The sequence below is a fragment of the Sabethes cyaneus genome, chromosome 3 (genome assembly GCF_943734655.1).
Source record: "Sabethes cyaneus chromosome 3, idSabCyanKW18_F2, whole genome shotgun sequence".
NCBI classification, from domain to species: domain Eukaryota; kingdom Metazoa; phylum Arthropoda; class Insecta; order Diptera; family Culicidae; genus Sabethes; species Sabethes cyaneus.
In genome coordinates, this window is record NC_071355.1 from 171,959,394 (window position 1) to 171,979,600 (window position 20,207).

Here is a 20,207-nt window from a genome sequence, read left to right on the forward strand (position 1 = left end):
TCGATTGGTGATGGTTTCATCCTGCACAGACTTCGGGAAGGGGTCCATTTTGCCCTATTTTACCCAAAAATCATGTTAAAAGCTAATTAAACAGTATAAAAACTTATTTGCCGCCCGTGAAACGAACTCAAATAGCTTCCAAATTTTTCCAAAATATCAGAAGAATCAAATTCCATCTATTCTATACTGTGCGAAATGCAAGAATAGTCCATTTTGCCCAATTCACCAGTAAATACATAGTAAAACCTAATTAGAGCGATTAAAACTAATTCAAAGACAGGGGAATGACCTCGAATAGTACCAATTTACTCGAAAAACATCAGGAGAGTTGACTGTCATCGATTTTGTACAGTGATGCGGGTCATGCACCTTCCAGTATTGGACGAAAGGTAGGAGTCACAACGACGACTTGTTAAGCGTAGCTACGTATTCCCCCCCCTTACCTTTCCACTCTTTTCCCTCCATTTTCCAAAAAATTTTCATTACTTTCCCCTACCATCCCTTCATCACTTGTAGAACCGTCGTTTCAAAAAATATTAATAAAATATGTTTGACCGCATTTCAAGGTCAAGACTAAAAACTCGAGGTTGGTCTATTTCTCGGTTTCTTTATCTTAACCCTGCCGCGCCTAGGTTCGAGGAAATACGGTCCAGTTCAACCTCTTCGACGAGTACGTCCCTGTTGAAATTCACAGTTTGGAACCTCTGCTTGTTTTTCTGCCTTCAAGGTGGTTCTATCTGCGTCTCGTTGCCGATACGTTACAGAATCGTTTGATGGTCACTTTGAGTATATTTCTCGCAAACACATCGATTCAAAGTCCATCCCAAAAGGTGCATAACAACTACCGATGAAGACACCATTAACTTTGGCGATCATGAAGCTTTCTTTGCACAATAGACTGCTTCTTGAAGAGGATGTCTTCCCACCATCTATTCTGCCACCATTTTCGCCTATTGTCAGTTGTCCCGTAGCCATCCCTAGATGGGATTCGATATGTAGAGATGCCAATACCGGGGGGTATTTTGAAAACCGGTTTTTCGGTATTGATAAATGCAATACCGGTAAAACCGGTAAAAATTAACATTTGAAAACTGCATTTAAAAATTCTATGATTTGAAGAGAATCTTTCCACAATTAATGGTACTCAATTTTTTTAATTGAGCTAGTTCAATAAAATAATAATATTTAACAATGCGAAGAGTATTTACCGTGCCATCTTTTAAACGAGAACAAATTTTAATGAAAATCTTCCGGAGGCAGAGAATCTTCATTCGGTGTCCACAGAGAAAGAAAGAACAATTCCTAGTGGTAAATTAGAAATGTAACTAGGAAAACCCTTGTTCAAGAGTTTACTGAATACTGACATTTATGATAAATTATAACTGGAAGTTCAGTTGATTTGGTTCCTCTGCCTACTCGGTTGCTGAATTTATTCCATTGACTTAAAATAATAACACCTTGCAGAATTTTGTTTTCAAAACATCCTTGAAGCCTTGAAGAATACTACAAAGTCATCCCGAATAGTGCGGTTAATTGTAAAACGAATAAATTTAAATATACGAGCTTTCTCTGAAATTCTACCGATACAGTAACTCGAACACCAGTTGTGCGGTACCTGTTCCGGTAGGTGTTCCGAGAGTAGTTTTAGAGTTCGTAGTTCGTAAAGTCATCGTACAGCTGACGTAAGTCGGTAGGCTACGGTGGGATGGACACGTCGAAGATGCCGGAAGACAGTTCTCTTCAACGACCCCATCGGCACCAGGAACAGAGGGGCTCAACGTGTAAAATGGCTCGATCAAATTTGCGACTTCTGAGACAAATGGAAAATTGGCGACGAGTAGCCCATGGAGTGGAATGAGTTGAATGGAGACGGCTGCTTGAAAAACACGAGGCACTCTGGTTCAATCGTGAAATTAAGTTTACTCTATGCTTCAAAAGTTTTACCAGCGATTCAGGCTTAGTGAGTTATTATTTGATGATGCAAAAAAATACCGAAAATACCGGTTTTTGATCGCGGAAAAACCGGTAATTCGGTATTGGAAAATAGCCCGGTAATACCGGTAAAACCGGTTTCGGTAAAACCGGTATAGCATCCCTAGATATGACTGCGAGATGAAAGATCAATGTTGCGAATCGAGCGAGAAGTCAATCATGCCTACTCTCACGCGAAAGAGTATGAGAAACATATCATTCAACGCTTACGCCGCACAACACGCAGGCGTAAAAGAAACAGCCGCCGGTGCTGTGTGCAGACATTTTGCTACCCACACACTCGCGAACGCACATCCTCACATCGTCTTCCTGCATAGCTTATTCCCGAGGCAAAAAACTCGTGGGGAATCAACTGCCCGTGAGGCTGGTGGCGCACTGGGATACAAATTTTGCATTGCTTTTTCTTCTTCTTCTTCTTCTTCTTCTTCTTCTTCACCCTCGATTCCACTCATGGGCTGGAGCGCGAGCCCTCGCGTGTAATCGGCAACAACAGATCGGGCTGCAATGACGAACGACGAGCGACAACTGTAGCTGTTAGCTAAACACATACTCGCTAACACTCGTTGCAGTGCATGAAGAAATAAGAGCGGGAGTTTTAAAGGGATGCTTATGCCGGTTCGTTAGAATGAGTACGCGTGTGCGAGAAAATTAAACGACACGAGTGTGGGTTTCGCAACACTGGATGAAAGCTATATCACTCGTCGCTTCCAGCGCAAACTGCAAAACGAGTTGTCGTACTATGTCATAGTGATTGAAGTTTATTTTGGTTTGGTGGCAGCCGCCGGTTGTGCAGAGGCCGGAGGTCTTGGGCCTCCCATCATGTGGCTATCGCCTTTCTCGTCAGGACAAATTAGGCACTTCGGGGGCTTTTTCCGAAGCTCTTGGCACTTAAAGCATACTTCGGGTTGTCTTGAGATACTCGATGGACGCACCCACTAGCCGATTTAATTTATTACAATCTTCAGTGCCTTTTTGGCTGCTTCCATAATAAGTTCGATTAAAGCTATTTGCGTTCGAAAAGGTCTCTTTCTCATGCGGATAGTCTTCTAAGCTTCCCTCAACTCGTATTGCTCCTTCCGCGCTAATATGATTTCTTCCACTGAAGTAATCTCATGTTTTTCATTTACACAAAAACTTTTAGGATGTATATTGATGCAAATGGCATTGGTAAAGATGAAATAAATTATGTAACGAAAAATTGGATATTTATTTACATTATAACGACCTTACGAACCTTACGACCTGTACGAAAAAGAAGTGTTTTATATCATTTTGAACATATCAACCAATAAAAAGCAGTCATAAAAGTTAGTATGCACTCGAAAACCCATCACCGAACTTTTACGCATAAAATCATATCGTACAAACAATTTCCCCTGACACTGAGATGGCTTAATCCTGATGTTTTTTTCGATTTTCGATTAGGGCATTCCACCAGCAGCAGCCACAGACGAATAACCCCATTTATTGTGGACGCTAGAGTAATCAACCAACTTTGATTTGATCGTCAATGTTCCAGACGTCTAACATTCTCGAACAGCACCCGATCCGTGCTATGCGTGCACTCTTTTCTTTCATTGACCGTTCAAATTTACAGCTCTGAATGATGATTGATGATAACACCACAGCGATAAGCATATTTATAGGCCCTCTGTTTGTGTACGTGCTATCTCACTCTTACACTCTGGCATCCATCCATTTGAATCAAATCCGATTGACAACGGGTGCTCTTTAATGACTAGGAAAAACACGACTACGGCTTGATTATCGACACCGTCAATGGGATCCATTCATAAACTGAACGCGAGTTTGTGGCGGAGATTGATTTCCCATCGACGACCCTAATCGTAAAAATCTCACAACTCAGCTGTGAGCCTGTTGCCTGATCTGATCCGGTCGAGCGTGCTTTGCTTGCTTGATTGCGTCGGCAGATTCTGGCTGTCACCGTCTAACCCCGTCGGTGAGAACCTGTGATTGGAAGGACCCGTATTTCGTGTGGCACACAGTTGCGTAATTAAACGCACCGATAGTGAGAACTATGCCAATCCAACGAACCGTTACCGGGAAAAAGGTCTAATCTGAGAGCCGGGGATTATAGCCCGGAACGCGTAATCATGACCAACGACGCCATCTCCGCCACAGAACAGGAACACCCTTTGTCCGTGCTCGGCCGGTTGGTCGGTCCGTCGGTGTGTATGCGTATGATTATGATGGGGAAAAATAAATTTCATTTACTACAATATTTACATTCTAACTCTGACGTGGGAAACGAACCGAAACGGTACGGCAAGCATACCGCGAAGGAAGGAAGAAGTGCTTGGTGATTATGATCCGATCGAAATTTCAGTCACGGCACGGTTTCAGCTGCTGCCGCGTGACGGATTGTTATATATGGATGGAAAAGGAGTGAGCCCGTGAGCAGTGGGGAAAAGTGTGCAAGAACCCAGCTAGAGGGCTCAATCTCGGATTGAGCTGTTAGAGAATGTACAATTCATAACCTAAGCTGGGTGGGTTGGTGTTATCGACCCGCGATGCCTACAGGTTGAGAACCGATGGTGGTCGAAATTAATAATGGCATCATGGTGATGGTGATGATGATGATGACGTTGATGATGCCAACTAGCAGCAACAGCAGCAGCGGTGATCGGTCAATATGAGTGGCCGTGTGCGGCTCCATGGCGAGGTGTTTTTGTTTTGACAGATAGGTGTAAACAGCAGGAAATTGCCAGCAACGCAGTGATGTTGCTCATTAGCCGGAATGCAGGATTGATAATAAAACCGTGCATTGTTCTTATAATTATTGAAAAAAGAAAACAAAAGTTTTTTACCATAAATTTAAAAAGAAACCTAACCTAGTTCTTAATATACCAGATGAATCTCACTGGCAAGAGAAAAGGGCATTAGGGAAGCCATAAATGGGCTTCGGCTTCACTATGGATGATTACACGATAAATCTTCGGCTTCCGGAGACGGCGATAGGTCGACATCTTTCTCTGCCGGAAGAACGGTATTCAAATATGTGCTTTTCCTGTGAGTCGTAATGCAGCAGAAGTAAGCCACTTACCTGTTAGAGCTTCCTTCCACTTGAGAAAAAATGACGTACTCCAGTTTTCGGCCGAGTGCACCCATAGCATGTGCCTGTACAACTGCAGTTGTAGGTATACCTACATACCCACATAAAACCTTCCGCAGGGTGGCACGGTAGGAGTAGGAAAAAACAGAGCGACGCATCAAACATTGCAAAACAGAGGAAACCGAAAACCTCTGAGAAACACGAAGGGCTGACATGTTGGCTGGCAGCGAAAACCTGCTGCTCTACTCGAAATAGCCTTGCTGAAATTCAATAAAAGTGTGAGAATTTTTTACTTGTTCTCTGCTTCGCACTTGCCTTGCCACTTTGGAAGGATCCTCTTTCCCATGGTGGTGCGCCTCGATGGGAAACGAAAATTTAAAAAAAGGAAACTAAACTGCATTTTATATGCCATATGTTCACGAATGCCCTCGAAAAGGACGTGCTCCTTTTCGGCACCCACGCCGGGCACTTGGGCATTCTACTGTGAAATTTCAGCTCGATGTTTGCACATGCCCGGATGCTGCAATCGGAGAGATTTTCGGCTCTTTTGCCCGTGAACAGAAAAATATCGAATGATAGTCTACGAGTGCTAACGTTTTAGGGTTCACCGGTCGCCGCAAATCTCCAGCAAAATAGAAAACAATTTTTCGCAAGAGCTGCGAATAATGGCCGATTGCTACAAACACTACGCTTAATGCCGTTATTCGCCGGTTTTTGAATAATGCAATAAAAGAGCACTATTCAATGAGAATTTCTCCCATAGATGCACCTACCCGGATGTCAGTTACCCGCCATAAAGCACCGAGAACCGGCAGCACTTTTTGTTGTCGCCGGAGCTCCCGCCGGTGAATTATTACTGTTTTACCAAGACTCATCCAAGCGTGATTCCCTGCGCCGTTCGCTAACTCCCTCCACCCGGTGCGGTGGTGGGCGGTCGGTCGGCCGGAGGGGCCAACACAGGCGGCGAGGTTTGATTTAGACTCGTAAAATTTCGTAACCATCGGCCGCCATAATTTTCAGTGTTGCCACGCCGAACAAAAGCGGGCGAGAAAGAGTCGTATCATCTCATTGAAGCGTAATATTTCCTACTCTGTCGGTTGGTTCAGCAGTCAAGAATGGCGGGAAAGTATTTCGAAATGCAACGCTCGTAAAATTGACTTCACTGTTTGTTATTGTCTTCTTCAAGTGCAGCACGGGTTGGTGTTGCACCCGCTGCTCGCTGCCATCTATGACTCTTGAAACCCTACCGAAATCAAACAAGAACGATGATTGATTTGATTTATTGCTATCGCTCCGATGGCAGATCCCTTTACGTTACGTTCGAGTAGAACTGCAGCAAAACCGAACCCAAACGTATGAAATGAATATATGCAAATCTAAATTGATTGTGAAATATGTGCTCGGTCGTCCTGGGCCGGGAACTCTCGGCTCGACGGGCGATTAAATTTGGAAACAGTGTCGGGAAAACATATTCTCGTTTTATTTTCTACTCCAGTCGTCTTCAAACTGACGCGCTGGGACTGGACGAGTGCCAGAGTGCCGGTGCCAGTGCCGGCAGTTCATACTAAGTTAATCGGCAAGTTCTACTCTACACCATCCAGTAACAAGTAGCCGAGCATGGCATGGAAAAATGAATGTCATATTTATGCGCATACATGAACTACAGCCAGAAGCTAACGCATTGGATTATGAATAATTAATATCTCGTGCTAGCGAGTGCAAATGTTCCCTGTCCCGCCGGCCGCACCATCCGCCGGTGAAGATGTCACCGAAGGATTGGCCAAACAGGCACTGTGTGCCTGATTCTGATATATGTAAATGACGCCTACGAATCCGCTGTTGGGATTTGTGCGGAGAATTGACATATTGATTCTGCTGTTCGAAGCGATTAAAACAAAGGCGGCTATTGTTATGCATATTAGCATCATGATTTGTTTCGACAACAAGGGAGTGCTTCATTATCCTTCTGATCGCTTAGATTAGATTGCAGTGAGAAATGCTGATTGAATCCAACATCTACATACCGACAACGATAGCTTATCATGCTGACAGGTTGGCTCACACTTTACACGGAAATGCATCATTCAAAACTCTAGAAAAAGTAGAGTTTTTCACTCAAAAACAATCACGTCGTTTAGCACCGGATTCTCAAAACGACGGCCTAACTTCCTCGTTCACTGCTGGCCGGCCCTTATAGCAACATCCGGTGCGTGCGATCTATCGTGGGGGGAAGTTTCAATAAAATAAAACTCTTTTTGTATTCCAAACACGCAGACCGCTCCCAGCCAAAGCCGAAGGGTCGGGACCCATTGGAAAGGCGATTTCCGTTCTTGGTGGCCTATCCGGACCATGTAACGGAATGTGTGTAAACATAAACAAAGCGCAGTACCTACCGTACCGAATGGGAAAAGAAGGGGAAACAGAAATTTTCATAAATTCAATCAAATTCATCCGCCGATTTGATTACGTATGACGCTGGCTGCACCGCCTGCTTCCGAGTACGAAGACACAGCCATTGAATTCAAACTGCTTCCGGTGCAGCTGTAGGGCTTGTTCGGTTAGTATTTTCGGTACTGTTTTATGTAAAATTTGTTGTAAACAAACCGCTTTGATCAGCGACTAGATTCCGAATCGGTTGAGTAAGATTCCACTCGGATGTAGTCTGTCGAGTGAAGAGCCGTAGAATGGAGGAAGAAGCGATCATGTTCTCTCCGCGTCGACTACACTGACTACTGAACTACTGAAAGCATAATGTAATAAACAATGCCATAAATATCAATGAAAGTTAAACGCAACAGCATTATTACCCGGTCCGGTTTTAATTGCGGACGAACGTTGATAACCCTTTCCGGCCGGCCGGTTAACTGCCCGGAATACGGAGAAGTTTGCAGGGTTTAGAATGACCAATTTAAAATGGTTCAAATTTTATTGTCATCGGGAGCGCGAGCCATTTCCTCTTCAGCCCCCCGTAAATTGAGGTTATGTCAGCACAGTTAATAGCTGTCATTCATGGAATATAGGCACGACAACTGCACTGACGATGAGCAGAAGAATTCTGGCGAAAATGACAGGATGAGAAAAGGGGGTAAACAGTAAAATCGAGAAGACAGAGTCTGTTTGTACTTACCGTACCCGGCGATGGCGTGGTGACTTCTGGCAGCCGGCGTGTGCCACAAATCCAACCAGTCGACCCGCCAGGAACCGGTTATGTGTTGAAACGTTTCAATATGTGCTGCTGCTCCGGCTCAGCATCCACCGGTTTCTTACGACTTTGCACGACTTTGCAAGGCCGGTGGTGTTCCAGCCGGTATTCCCCTGCCCTGCCATAATTAGACGTTTCTGGGTTCTTTGTCACTTGAGTTTACATACCTGATAGGGCTAAGCTCACAGATTAACAGATGTTTAAACGATATAGGAGGCGCTACTACTAAACTTTTGTATTGGTTTCACATACTCACCTATCAAATTCAAATTTGTTGCAATAAATAAAAGCAAGAGAAAATCTGCATGATTTATAATTAACGGTATCATCCGTTTGTTTTTTTTTTATCATTAATTTATTAGCGACAAGTAGTGTACCCTTCCGGAGTCGCCTATAAAACTTTCGATCCGTCGCTCTATGGCCGCTCAATTCTCGATCCAGTTCAAGCGTGCCGTTGTTTTCTGTTATCTGATTTATGCACGTGATAAAATCTGTACCGTTGTTGCTGTTGTAGGGTGACAGGGCCAACCAGCCAGTTGGCGGGTCCGAATGAAGGGACACACATGCGGCCTCGCGGATGCCGGAGCAGCAGCGCCCGTTTGCACTAGCGAGCGCAGCGCAGCGAATGGCACAGATTTCTGATTGGGACCTCCGGACCCGTCAGTGTGACATCCGGAGTGGTTTCGCATTCTAGGGCATTTCCTGTCCACAAAATTTGCGCACCACCAGCAGAAAAGTTCCTTCGGCAGCAGCTGCCGGCGCGCCGGGAGGAAATATAAATCCCACATTCATTTCTCATAACAATTATAAACTACAGTTTAGCAGTGGCACAAAAAGGAATCTGCAAACGTTCCCAATTGTACCCGGACCGGTGGCCGAACGAAAGTCAACAAAAAGTTTTAGTTTTTTCCTCATTTGTAGCATCGCAAATTGATATTTTCTTTGTCGGAAACGGAATAAAAAAGAAAAAAAAAACGCCAAAACGGTTGCCGTCATATTTGCACTGAAAACTGGCGAAATATTTTCGAATCGCTTCTCTATTGTTCAGTGACAGTTTTCCGTTGTTGGACTGCTTCTTTAAAAAAAAGGACATCGTCCCAAGTTAATACTGTTTCAAACTCCCACGTACCAATGGAAAAGGTATGAAATAAAAAAAACAAATCACAGCTCTACTAAAACCAATTACCTAACCGCTCAACGTACCGGAAAGTTTCAATCGGAAGGAAATCAACTGACTTGTTGATGCAAAAAGACAGAGAAAATCCTAGTCCCCTTCTCGCCTACGCGGCCGGAATTAACAGCTCAGAGTGAGTCTTTTGTCGCCTCCGTACTTTCAGTTTTGCTGTTTACTATCAGTGTCATTTTATTCATTTTATTTGAAAGCGAAATGTGCCTAAAATAACCAGCGACGACTCGGTAGGTCGGTCACCTTCTGGGGTAACTTTTTTGTACTTTGTAATTGTAATTATAATGCGGAATTTTTATTTTGTCCTTTTGTCTCTGTTTCTACAATTTTTCAGCTTATCTATGAATGTAATCTGCGAAAGTTATTTCCTGCTGGTATAATTCACTTTTCAAGTGAAATTGTGGCTATCGTAAAAATAAATATATTATGATTTTTATAGAGATGCTAGCTACTGGTTAGCAGCTGCAGTTTGAAATGAAAGCAATTCTGCACTTAATAAAAAATAATTAAGATTATAATCTATTCACACATGAAACTGTTTAAAATTCTTTTCCATTGTACTTCAACGTGTGACTTTTTTGTCTTCTAATTATTGCAGTACACATGAAAAAGGTTTATTTGAATCTTTATTTTTAGTACGTTCGAAAATATAATTTTTTCATTTGAATTTTTATAAGCATAGATATATTAGAAAAGATAGGAAGGTACTAGTAAGAAAAACATAAATTTACTGCTAGATAGATTAGGTCGTTTTTTGCTCCTCCTTCAAACTCCGGGAATTGAGTTTGTTGACCCTATTGGCATTCGGGACTCGGCTCGGATTGAATTTGAGTTGGGTTCGGTGCTGCTGATGATAACAAATTATCGATTGCTTGTTGTGCTGCTTCGTGTAAAATTATCAAAATAAAAAAAACGTTTGGCTTCGGGTCGGGCAGCACGGGTTGAAGTAAAACCCACCTCCGTTGCGTTGATTTTATTAGTAAACAGGCAAAAAAATCAATCAGCCTGGCGTTGCCACAGTTTCAGTTTTTTTTCGAATGATGAACTGCAGGATCCTAAACCTAAACCTAGGATGTAATTTATGATTAACTTGCAAGCTTGTTGGGAAAATTGTAATTTTTTCTTTTCAAGTTAGGTAGAAAAAGAAGTAATTTTTCACAGTTGTCAAGAATAAATAAAATATGTAAAATAAGGAAGTTATGCTATAGAAAGTCTTTGAAAAATAGATGTTCAATTGCAAAACCATAAATAAATTCTAAAGAAATAGCTACTCTTCCACGATAATTAATCAAAGAATAACAAACGGGTCCGCGGAGTTCAACCATCGGAAACGTAATTGAATAAAATTGCAATAGTTGTAGAAAAGAAAATATTCCCTACGATTTTTTGGAATCAAATGCCATTTTCACAATCGTCTCAGTACTAAAATAGGTGGTTATTTGATTATGCACGTAAAAAACTTTTCTGGTAGGTTTATTGATCTAAACCATCAACTCAGCCGTTATTAGGGTCCGCAGCAACAGTCGCTCATTACTGGAAAATCCCCGATCACTGATAAACAGGTACCTCCGCCAAGTCCAGAAAAAAAGGAGGCGTATGGTTATTTTTCAAATTTTGTACTGGGTAAGAACAGCCGACGACGCCACAAACCACAGAACCACGATGACTGTATAGGAAGCAGATCATAATTTCACAAGTAGATTTTCTTTTCTATACAGTCCCCGCAGCCCGATCTCGTCGATGCCAGACAATAATTGTGCATCAAGTGCGTTCTGGTGCAAAATGTGCTACGAATGTGCTCTCGTACCAAGTACGAACCGTTTGTAATCACAACATTTGTGGTAAAAAATAAGAGTGTGCTGTTTGTTTTGCTACGCTTCTCAAATTAAAAACTTGGGTTAACTCATAGCCCAGACAAACAGACGAGATACTCGCGTTAATTCCATCGTCCAATAAAAAACCACTCATTTTTCAAAAAAGCATGTTTCGCAACATGGCTACACCGCGGCGCGTGAGTGTTGCTTCGAGTTTTCAGTATAAAACCATTTAAATGTAAAAACCCTACAGCATAAAACCCTGCAAATGCAAGCTACTCTGCGACATGCATAACAGAGGGTGCTAGTGTGCAAGCAAAATGTGTAGGACGATGGTTTTTAAAAGATTTTCTTCTATGTGTATCTAAAAATAAAAAATAAGAAAACTTATCCAATTTAATTCTACTATGTGTATTTTTATTCAATGACAGATACGTATTTCGCCTACGACTTGCAGGCTTCCTCAGTGTCTGTTTTCGAACTTCGAAAAAATGGAAGCAATCGTTTACGTATCCGCTCTTAATGATGGTTTGGAAAACACACATTAAGGATCACATTATGACATTTATGTTAACTCCGATATGAAAATATAAATCAATTTTCATTCACTAGAAATTTTTAGCATTTCGTTTTAAATTTCAGCCTATGGTGCTCTATTTACTCTACTACTAATATGCGAGGCAGATGCGCCTGAAACTCTTCTATCGTGTTAACATAGCTAGTTTTTGAGTGAAAACCACTTGCTTCTGGTGCTAGTGTATATAAACGATTTAATGTACACTAGCGCCAGAAGCAAGCTGTTGGCACTGCAAAATTAGTTATCTTCAATGAGCCGGTATGTAGGCAACACCGACAGGCTATCCATCTGACTCTCCTTTGATCTGCTTTTGAAGGACAGTAATCCACCGAATAGGCCTTTTGGTTGTGCTGTTTGCTCATAGTAATTTTTCAGGTTTCTTCAAATAGATTTAGCTAGTTTTTAGTAGACGATAAGCCCCAACAATATGCCAAAAATCACCTATATTGTTAATAGTGCAACTAAAATATTACAGTAGGCGCCCGCGCAGTACTAATCATTGAGTGATTCGGGGGATTTCTTTAAAACTGTGATGGTTTGTACTATACAGCCGCCTTCGGCCTGCCGAAAATATATACAGCACAGACGCACAATTAAAATGGGCCCAAAATAGTTGCAGCAACTTAATCATTTTTGGCGACTATAACTCAAATTTAATAGCTTTTCATTAAGACTAAAATACACTCAGATATTCAGTAAATGTTATTCTACCAATTGGTATGAAAATCTTGTCTCGAATTAATATAACTTCAACATATTTCCTGAATATTGTTCAAGTTACCGCTTAATGGGCCGAAAATACCCTCCGGTTTCCTCATAGCTATTCTACGTGCTAACTTATATCAAAGCAATGTAGGGTGCTGGATGGGTTCGTCTACGGCGGGTCTACTTTCTAGACAAGAAACCAGCATTATAACCAATTTTGATGCTAATTACATTCAAACTAAACCTGATATTGATATTTAAGGATATTCTCTTCTCTATTGAGGAAAAGAATATGTAAGAAAATGACTATTTTTACTATCTGTTCGAAAAATAAAAGTCTTCTTGGGTTTTCTACCAGTTTTGACTACGACGAAGAGAATCTGCTGATCGCTCGGAGTAACTACTTGAAATTTTGAGCTGAGATTCAAACTATTTCCACTTTTTTTTATAGTAGTTGGGTAGATCTTGCACACGGATGCATTGATTTTTGTACGTAATTGCTGTCTGTCTATGATAAACGAATGAAATCTTGCTTATGATGAAGTGAATTTTCGTATGACGAACTCCCGCTGGAGCATGATAAATTGTTCCACTGAGAAATGTAAGTTCCGACATATTTTTTCGGGCTGAATGGGCATACATGTACAGGCAAGATGTGTCCGACTTATCTGGAGTAAAAAGCTTGAGTACTTGCTGATTAATTCTGATAAAAACTCGTAATAAAGTATGGATCGTGTTTACGTATGACGAACAGGGTCCGTAACCCTATGTGATGTATGTAGCATAACACTATGTAGGGTTGTTTTCTAATTCCCGTCGTAATAAGGAAAGCCATTCTAATTTTCATCATTTGCTGGATGGATTTAATGAATACTCCAAAACTTCTTGTGCTGATTTGACTAAAACACACTTACCTTCCGATCCGTGAACTTTGAAATCACTGAAAAGCGATTATTAAAGCAAATTATTGAAATTACGCAACTGACTTTATTTTTTTAATTCGTCGTACCGTTTTAAAATCCGTCCATCAAAATTTTTCATCGTTCGAACTAAAAATCACAACAATGTTTACGAAGCTAACGCGCATGTATTTGTGTAGGACGGCATGACAAATGTTATTCTGCAGAATTTCTGCAGGTCAGGCAAGTTTTCCTGGCTGTAGAATAACGACAATGCGGTGCGTGAGTTATTTTTATTTATGAATGACGGAAATTAAAACGGTTAGTCGACATTTTTTTCTTCATCGCATGAAAAAACGTAGGAAATTTGGCTGGTAGGACTTCTTTAATGATAAAAAGCATTTAAATAGATCTCAGCTCACTTTGATTGATCGCGTATGATAGACAACAAACTAAAATATTAGGGAATGACTAGTTTTGCATTATGTGTGATAAAAATGCTGATATGTTTAATAATTTGTGTTGGATAGGACGGGAATAGGCAATTACGACGAAGCAGCAACATACCCTGTTTGGGTTTTGGAATGAACAACCTTCATTGCATGATATTTTATACTTTCATGAAGAAAAGCCACCAGTTGAGTTGATTGTCGATAAGTATTTCCCCGCAATGACATACAAGGGTGTTTGCTACAGTTTATTTTAGTTACCGATATCGCTCATCCGACCACGACCAGATAACATTCTTGTTTGTATACTGAACGTAGGAAATATTCTTTCCGGGTTGGGGGCTATTATTCTTACATACAAACAACAAAATGATGAGCAATAAGTTAGCCAGAAATGACTCGCAAAACGTTTTACAGGTACCTGGCTGACTGTTGTCACTGCTGGCATCAGTTAGCGAGCGCGGCAACGCTTCCGTTGTCGTCGTCTTTGCGAAACGTCAAAAGTTTGTATACACATATTTGTATACGTCTCCGGCCGTATCTGTCTCGGCTCGGGCGGCAGCTTGACAGTCGATTTTCCCAGCCTGCTGTTGTGTGGCATGCGGCGAAACAATAGGCGAACGACCCTGGCGGACACCGAGTTGCACTTCGCAGAGGTTGACGGTGGCTCTGAATTATTTATATCCACCGCTCCCTAAATAACCCTGTGCGCTTGTTGTTGGTAAACTTTGCCGACAATCTGTTCGCTCTTTGGAGTTCTTCTTTTTTTCGCACATAAATTAACGGCCAACATTGGGCGAAACTACGTGAAACAAAAATTACCAAAAACTTTCAAACAAGTATGAAAAAATAATGCGCACATCTGGACCGCGGGGTGGTCAGCTTTCGCAAGCACAGGGTGGTGGTTGCGCCGATTAAGGTATAAAGGCTTTGGAACAAAAGTGGAGCTGACGTTGGATAACCCTTGCAACAGGAAGCTGATGAAATCTAAGATATTGTGTGTGATTATTTGTGCTTATAAAGCACTCAAAGACAAAGAAGGCAGTCACTCAACCGCACGTTCCACACAGCGTAATACGCGACATTAAAATTAATTAAAATACTCCGCCATCTCGAACTTGTTGGCGCGCTGCTTTCTTCTAGAGATTTCCGCTGTTATATTATCTCAACAAGCCGACCCGACTCGAACAAGCCGCTTATTCGTCGAACTAGACATGTTCTGATCTTTAACTATCGCTGCATTTCTGTTCCGTAACACCTCCGCACTATGCCGGCACAGCGCGAACGACCTTTGGAGGAATTTCAGTCCAGCCCTAATCGAATCCCTTCTTCCCGTGTCTGTTTTTTTCCCGCACCGAATACCATTAATGACGCCAGTCTCCGGCTGTCGGCAGGCCTCTAATTGATGTCAGCCTTCATTAGTTGGACGGTCCAATCGTAGGCCGCTAGCTCGCTGACCGGACCGGACGAGGACGTAAATATGCAAGCGACCGAATGAAACCGACCCGAAAGATGGACGAATAAAAATCGAATAAAAATCATCGTTACAACTCCAAATAGCTTCCTCTCTACACCCTAGATTAGACCGCATTCTTTCGAGTTTTTTTTGTCTATCTTCTCTCGGGTCTGCCGCTATCTTTGGTTCGAAGATGTTTTGACAGTGCAGTGTGGTCGACAGTATGTAGTGTTTCAACTGGTCCCGCCGAGCTAGCCGGCTGGAACGGGACGGACGGTAGTGGAGTGAAAGAATTTTGCGCAATCGGATCGGAACGAAGGGTTTACACACGACGCCGCGGAAGGCAACGGGCAGCGGATGTAGCGCATCCGATTGCCGCGCGGTAATCCCCGTCCCTAGCGGGGACTGTTCGTTCCCGTGACCGAACCAGCCCCGGCGGTGGAATGTTGATTTGTATAAACTTTTCCCTCGGTGCTTCTCAATCAACTGCAGGCTGACCGGATTCAGGTTACTTACTGTGCCATATAAACTAATCTTATGGTTAAGCAGTGTTCTAATGAGAAAATCCAAGTCCCAATAGTGGAATGTTGTGACACTATTTAGGGAAATTCGAACCACAATGTTGATTACCAAAATAGATTCCAATTCTAGAACTTTTTAGTGGGAGAGTCAGTGAGCCATATGAGTTTCCAGATGTTAACTTTCAAGTGGAGTGCATCATCGAAAATAGTTTGTTTAAAATACGGAGGAAACAATTGAGCTCATACAAATTTTTATATTTTTTAAATTTAGTTTCCAAGCATATTAACTATTAAACACATCTCTACTTCGGTTGTTGAAACAAATGCCGACTACTCCGTGTACTACTCTTTTCGTCATTACAAGCGGAAGCGTTGAACTTTCCCAGACGTTGAATCTTTCCAACCGAGTCCAATTCTAATGTTAAACAGTCGCACTAACGGCTCGGCAACGGCAGAACAGATTTCGAAAACAAATCAGCATACGGAAGAATCCCATTCGTCATCCCGGTGCCAGGTTGTTTGATAACTGAGCCATTCGTTGCCGTCGTTCGAAAGCTGATCGAAAGTCACGAGAAGGTAAAGGAACTACGACCGCTACCGTGGTGCGAGACCTTCCTCTGACTATCGGAGGTATCGTGGGAAAACGGAAATTTCATTTGCTGTGCTGATGCTGTGATCTGATTTTTGATGGCCTGCTAGAACTGCCGGCCGGTCTGTCGTCGCTTTTTCTCCTAATTGAATTAATCCATCAGCGAGCGCTCAGCAGCAGCAGGTGAGTTGCTGAAAGAATGCCACATGCCAAAAATAGAAATCCGTACCTGTGGCTCATTATTGGATTGTTTCGGTTTGATGCTGGGAAATGGAGGAAGGAAGAAGAAAGATGCGAAAGGTTTGCTTTAGTCTGCTCTGCTAACGTTGCTAATGATTCTCAGGCTAACTGTTAAGAGAAGAATAATTTAACCACCTGTAAAGGTTTTACTACAACGGTGAAGATTTCTCAATTGAAGTGTGCTTCAAATGTTGTTGACACAAAATCTTCCTTCTAGGAAAAGCTTATTTTAACTGAGAAACGTTTAATTTCCTTTTAAAGCTAAGACTCAAACATTGCCTACAGATGACATTGTTAATTTGTTGAGGTTATGTATCGTTACGTGGTTAGTCACCACCATATTGAACCGTGAATCATTAACCGTGGGTACTGGAGAATCAGGCCACAGCCATCGGTGAATGAACGGAGCCACATAGCGGAAAACCGATCAGGTTCCTGTAATTGGTCAATTAACCTGCACGACGAGACAAGTTGAAGCGATCCCTGTTCGATTAAGCCGCCTGGATGCCAGCGTTATGACTATACTAGTAGCTATCTGTGAGATAGCAGCAGTAACTCAACTAATACTTCATACAATTTGCCACAAGCGTATACAAACGATAAATTATCTATCATTAGCAGATGCCATCCCTCTCGGTCGCTTCTCAACACATGAGGCCGGTCGTCGAAGACCTCTCACACAGGGTCGAGCCGATCCGTGCATTTTTCTTCGTTTTGTGAACTTGATAAACCTTGACAAACGCGCCCCGTTAGCCCAGCTACCCATCATTCGTCTAAACATTCCGTTTCACCTTTACCTATCTCTCTTGCAGATGCTGAAACACGTGCAGATTTCGCCGATGCGCAGCCGATCGGATTCGCTCTCGATGCGGTCGTCGACCTCCTGCGCTTCGTCCCTGTGCGGAAGTCCTGAACCACCCGGTGATCAGCTACGCAGCCATTCGCGGGCGTCCAGCTATTCCAGCCTGAACGAAACCATCCCCCAGGTAAGTGTCTTCTGTCTTCTGCCGATTTGTTGGAAACTGCCAAATGACACTGATTGAATGGGAAAACGATTTATGGTTGGGTTAATTTCGGATTACTCTTCACACTGGTAATAGTTGAGCTTAATGAGACACGTCGATTATCGTCGGTTTTGTTGATGTTTAGCCACTAGCGTGGCCAGACATAGACAAAAGATGAGGGACCCGAATTTTCAGAAGAATGTTTTGGCCTGGAAAGATGAGAGTAATCGTAGGATGGCGCTTCTATTATTACTTATCACAAAAGAACCTGCTGATTTTGTTGGAAAGTATCATTATTATTATTATTATTATTAGTATTCATTAAAACCACACTGTGTCCAATGAATTTTTAAATAAATGACAAATGACATTAAATTAGACTTACATTTGGACTAATTCAAGTTTCAAGTTTACCTTTAAATTGAACTGGAAATTGGGCTTAAGTTTGGAGTAATTTGAAATGGAAGTTTTGGTTTGAATTAGACATGAAATCTGACCTAAAACAAAACATTGCATTGCCATGAAATTCGATTTGAAATTGGACGTAAATTTGATTCAAATGTGACTTGAAATTAGACTTGGGATTACATTTGAAATTAGTCTTCAAATTGGAATCAAATTGTACTAGAAATTGGACTTGAAATCATACTTTAAATTTGACGTCAAAATCAGCTTAAAATTAGAATTAAATTAGACATAAAATTGGACATGGACAAATTGGGATTCACATTTTTCGTCATACTTTATCACTCGTTTTACCTCTTTTTTCTTATTCAGTCCCCTTCTTCCACTTTTGGTTTTTTGCTTTTTCTCGTTTCCTCATGCCGTAATTTGGGTTTTACCCTTACTTTTCTTTTCTTTCCTTCCGTTTTTTCCTTTTTTTTCCTTTCGTGTTTTTTGTTGCGTCTTTTTCCTGTTTGTTCGTTTTTACTCGTTGTTTATACTGTCTTTTTAATTTTTTCTCTCATTTTCCTTCCGTTTTTCTTTTTTTTCCATCGGTTTTATTTTTTCCTGTCCCGTATTTTTACTGTTTCATTGTTCCGTTTTTGTACGTTTTCTGTCTATTTCTTCAAACATATTTTTCCACTCGTTTCTTCTCGTTTTCTACACAGTTTTTTGGCTTTTGCTACGACTTTTCTTCTAGTTTCTTACGTTTTTCACTTTTTATAATTTTTCTTCACCATCTTTTTTCTATTCCCCCATTTTTTCTTGTTTTCTATGACATTTTTTATTCTCACTTTTCTTCTTTTTCCTACTGTTTTTCCTCTTTTCCTATCGGTTTTCTTCTTAATGTTCCGTCTTTTTCCTGTTTCATTGTTCCGTTTTTCTACATTTTCTGTCTATTTTTTTTTCATTTCTAAACCTATTTTTCTACTTGTGTTTCACTCGTTTTTGCTCGTTTTTTATACCGTTTTTTGCTTTTTGCTCTTTTTCTTTCCGTTTTTTCTCTTTTTCTTTCCACTTTTCTTCCTTTTGCTTCCGTTTTTATTCTTTTACTGCCGCTTTTTTTTTTGTTAGATTATAATCACTTTAATAGCTTATGTCATTCATGACCTGCGGGGTTGCGATTTGAACCCGGGTCCTCGGCGTGAGAGGTGTGAATGCTAACCACTACGCCGGGATTGTCCCGCCGTTTTTTTTCTGCCGAGTCGTTTTCCTGTTTTATTATTCCATTTTTCTACGTTTTCTTTCTCATGTTTTCTTATTTTCAAACCTATTTCCCTCTTTTGTTTCAATTGTATTTTGTTATCATCCTTCCTGGTTTCCGGTCTTCATCTTCTTCCTTTTTCTTTTCATCTCCTTCATTTTCCGTTTTTGGTCTTCTTCTGTTTCATTTTTCCTTTTTTAGATGCCCTTCCGCTTTTTGTCGTGTTCTCTCCTGTATTACCTTCTTTGGATCCTTCCCGTTTGACTACTTTTTCTCGTTTTCCTTACTAGAGGGTTTTCTTCTATCTATCACGCTATTCTTCTTTTCTAGTTTGGTTTCACTTTCTGTTGACTTTTTCCGGTCCAGTCTTCTCTATATTTATCTTGTTTTCCCTCCTTTTTCTCTCGTTTTTTCTTCCTGTCCCGATTTTCGCCTCGTTGTTTGTCATTTTCTGTCTGGCTTAGTCTCTTTTATCCAGGTTTCCACCTTCCTAACTCATATTTCTTCGTTTTCGTCTGTTCCTTTCTTCCTCTTATTATGTCTTCCTTTTCTATCATGTTCTGTTTTAAATTTCCGTTTTATACCTTTCGTCTTTCGTTTTTCTTTCCATTTTCTTCTATTTCTGTACTCGTTCTCCCTCTGTTTCCATTTTGCTTTCGTAGTTTCTCTTTTTCTTTTCCTCCTTTTGCTATATCCCGTTTTTTCTCATCTTTTTCTATTTTGTCCTCATTTTCTTTCTCTTTTTCCATATCGTTTTTGCTACGTTTATCTCTTTTTTCTTGTCTTTTCCGTTCTCAATCTTTTTCGATCCAGTCTCCTCTTTTTTGGCTCTTTTTCCCTCTTTTTCTGTAG

The 20,207-nt window shown here is 41.3% G+C and overlaps 1 protein-coding gene across 1 annotated transcript in view; it reads left to right on the plus strand.

Moving 5' to 3' along the window:
* LOC128743255 (uncharacterized) overlaps positions 1 to 20,207 on the plus strand; it is a 44,058-nt gene that overhangs the window by 9,662 nt on the left and 14,189 nt on the right. Inside the window, exon 2 of the mRNA XM_053839800.1 lies at positions 17,516 to 17,689. Within this exon, the coding sequence (XP_053695775.1) occupies positions 17,516 to 17,689 (174 nt within the window). The remainder of the gene's footprint in view (positions 1 to 17,515; positions 17,690 to 20,207) is intronic.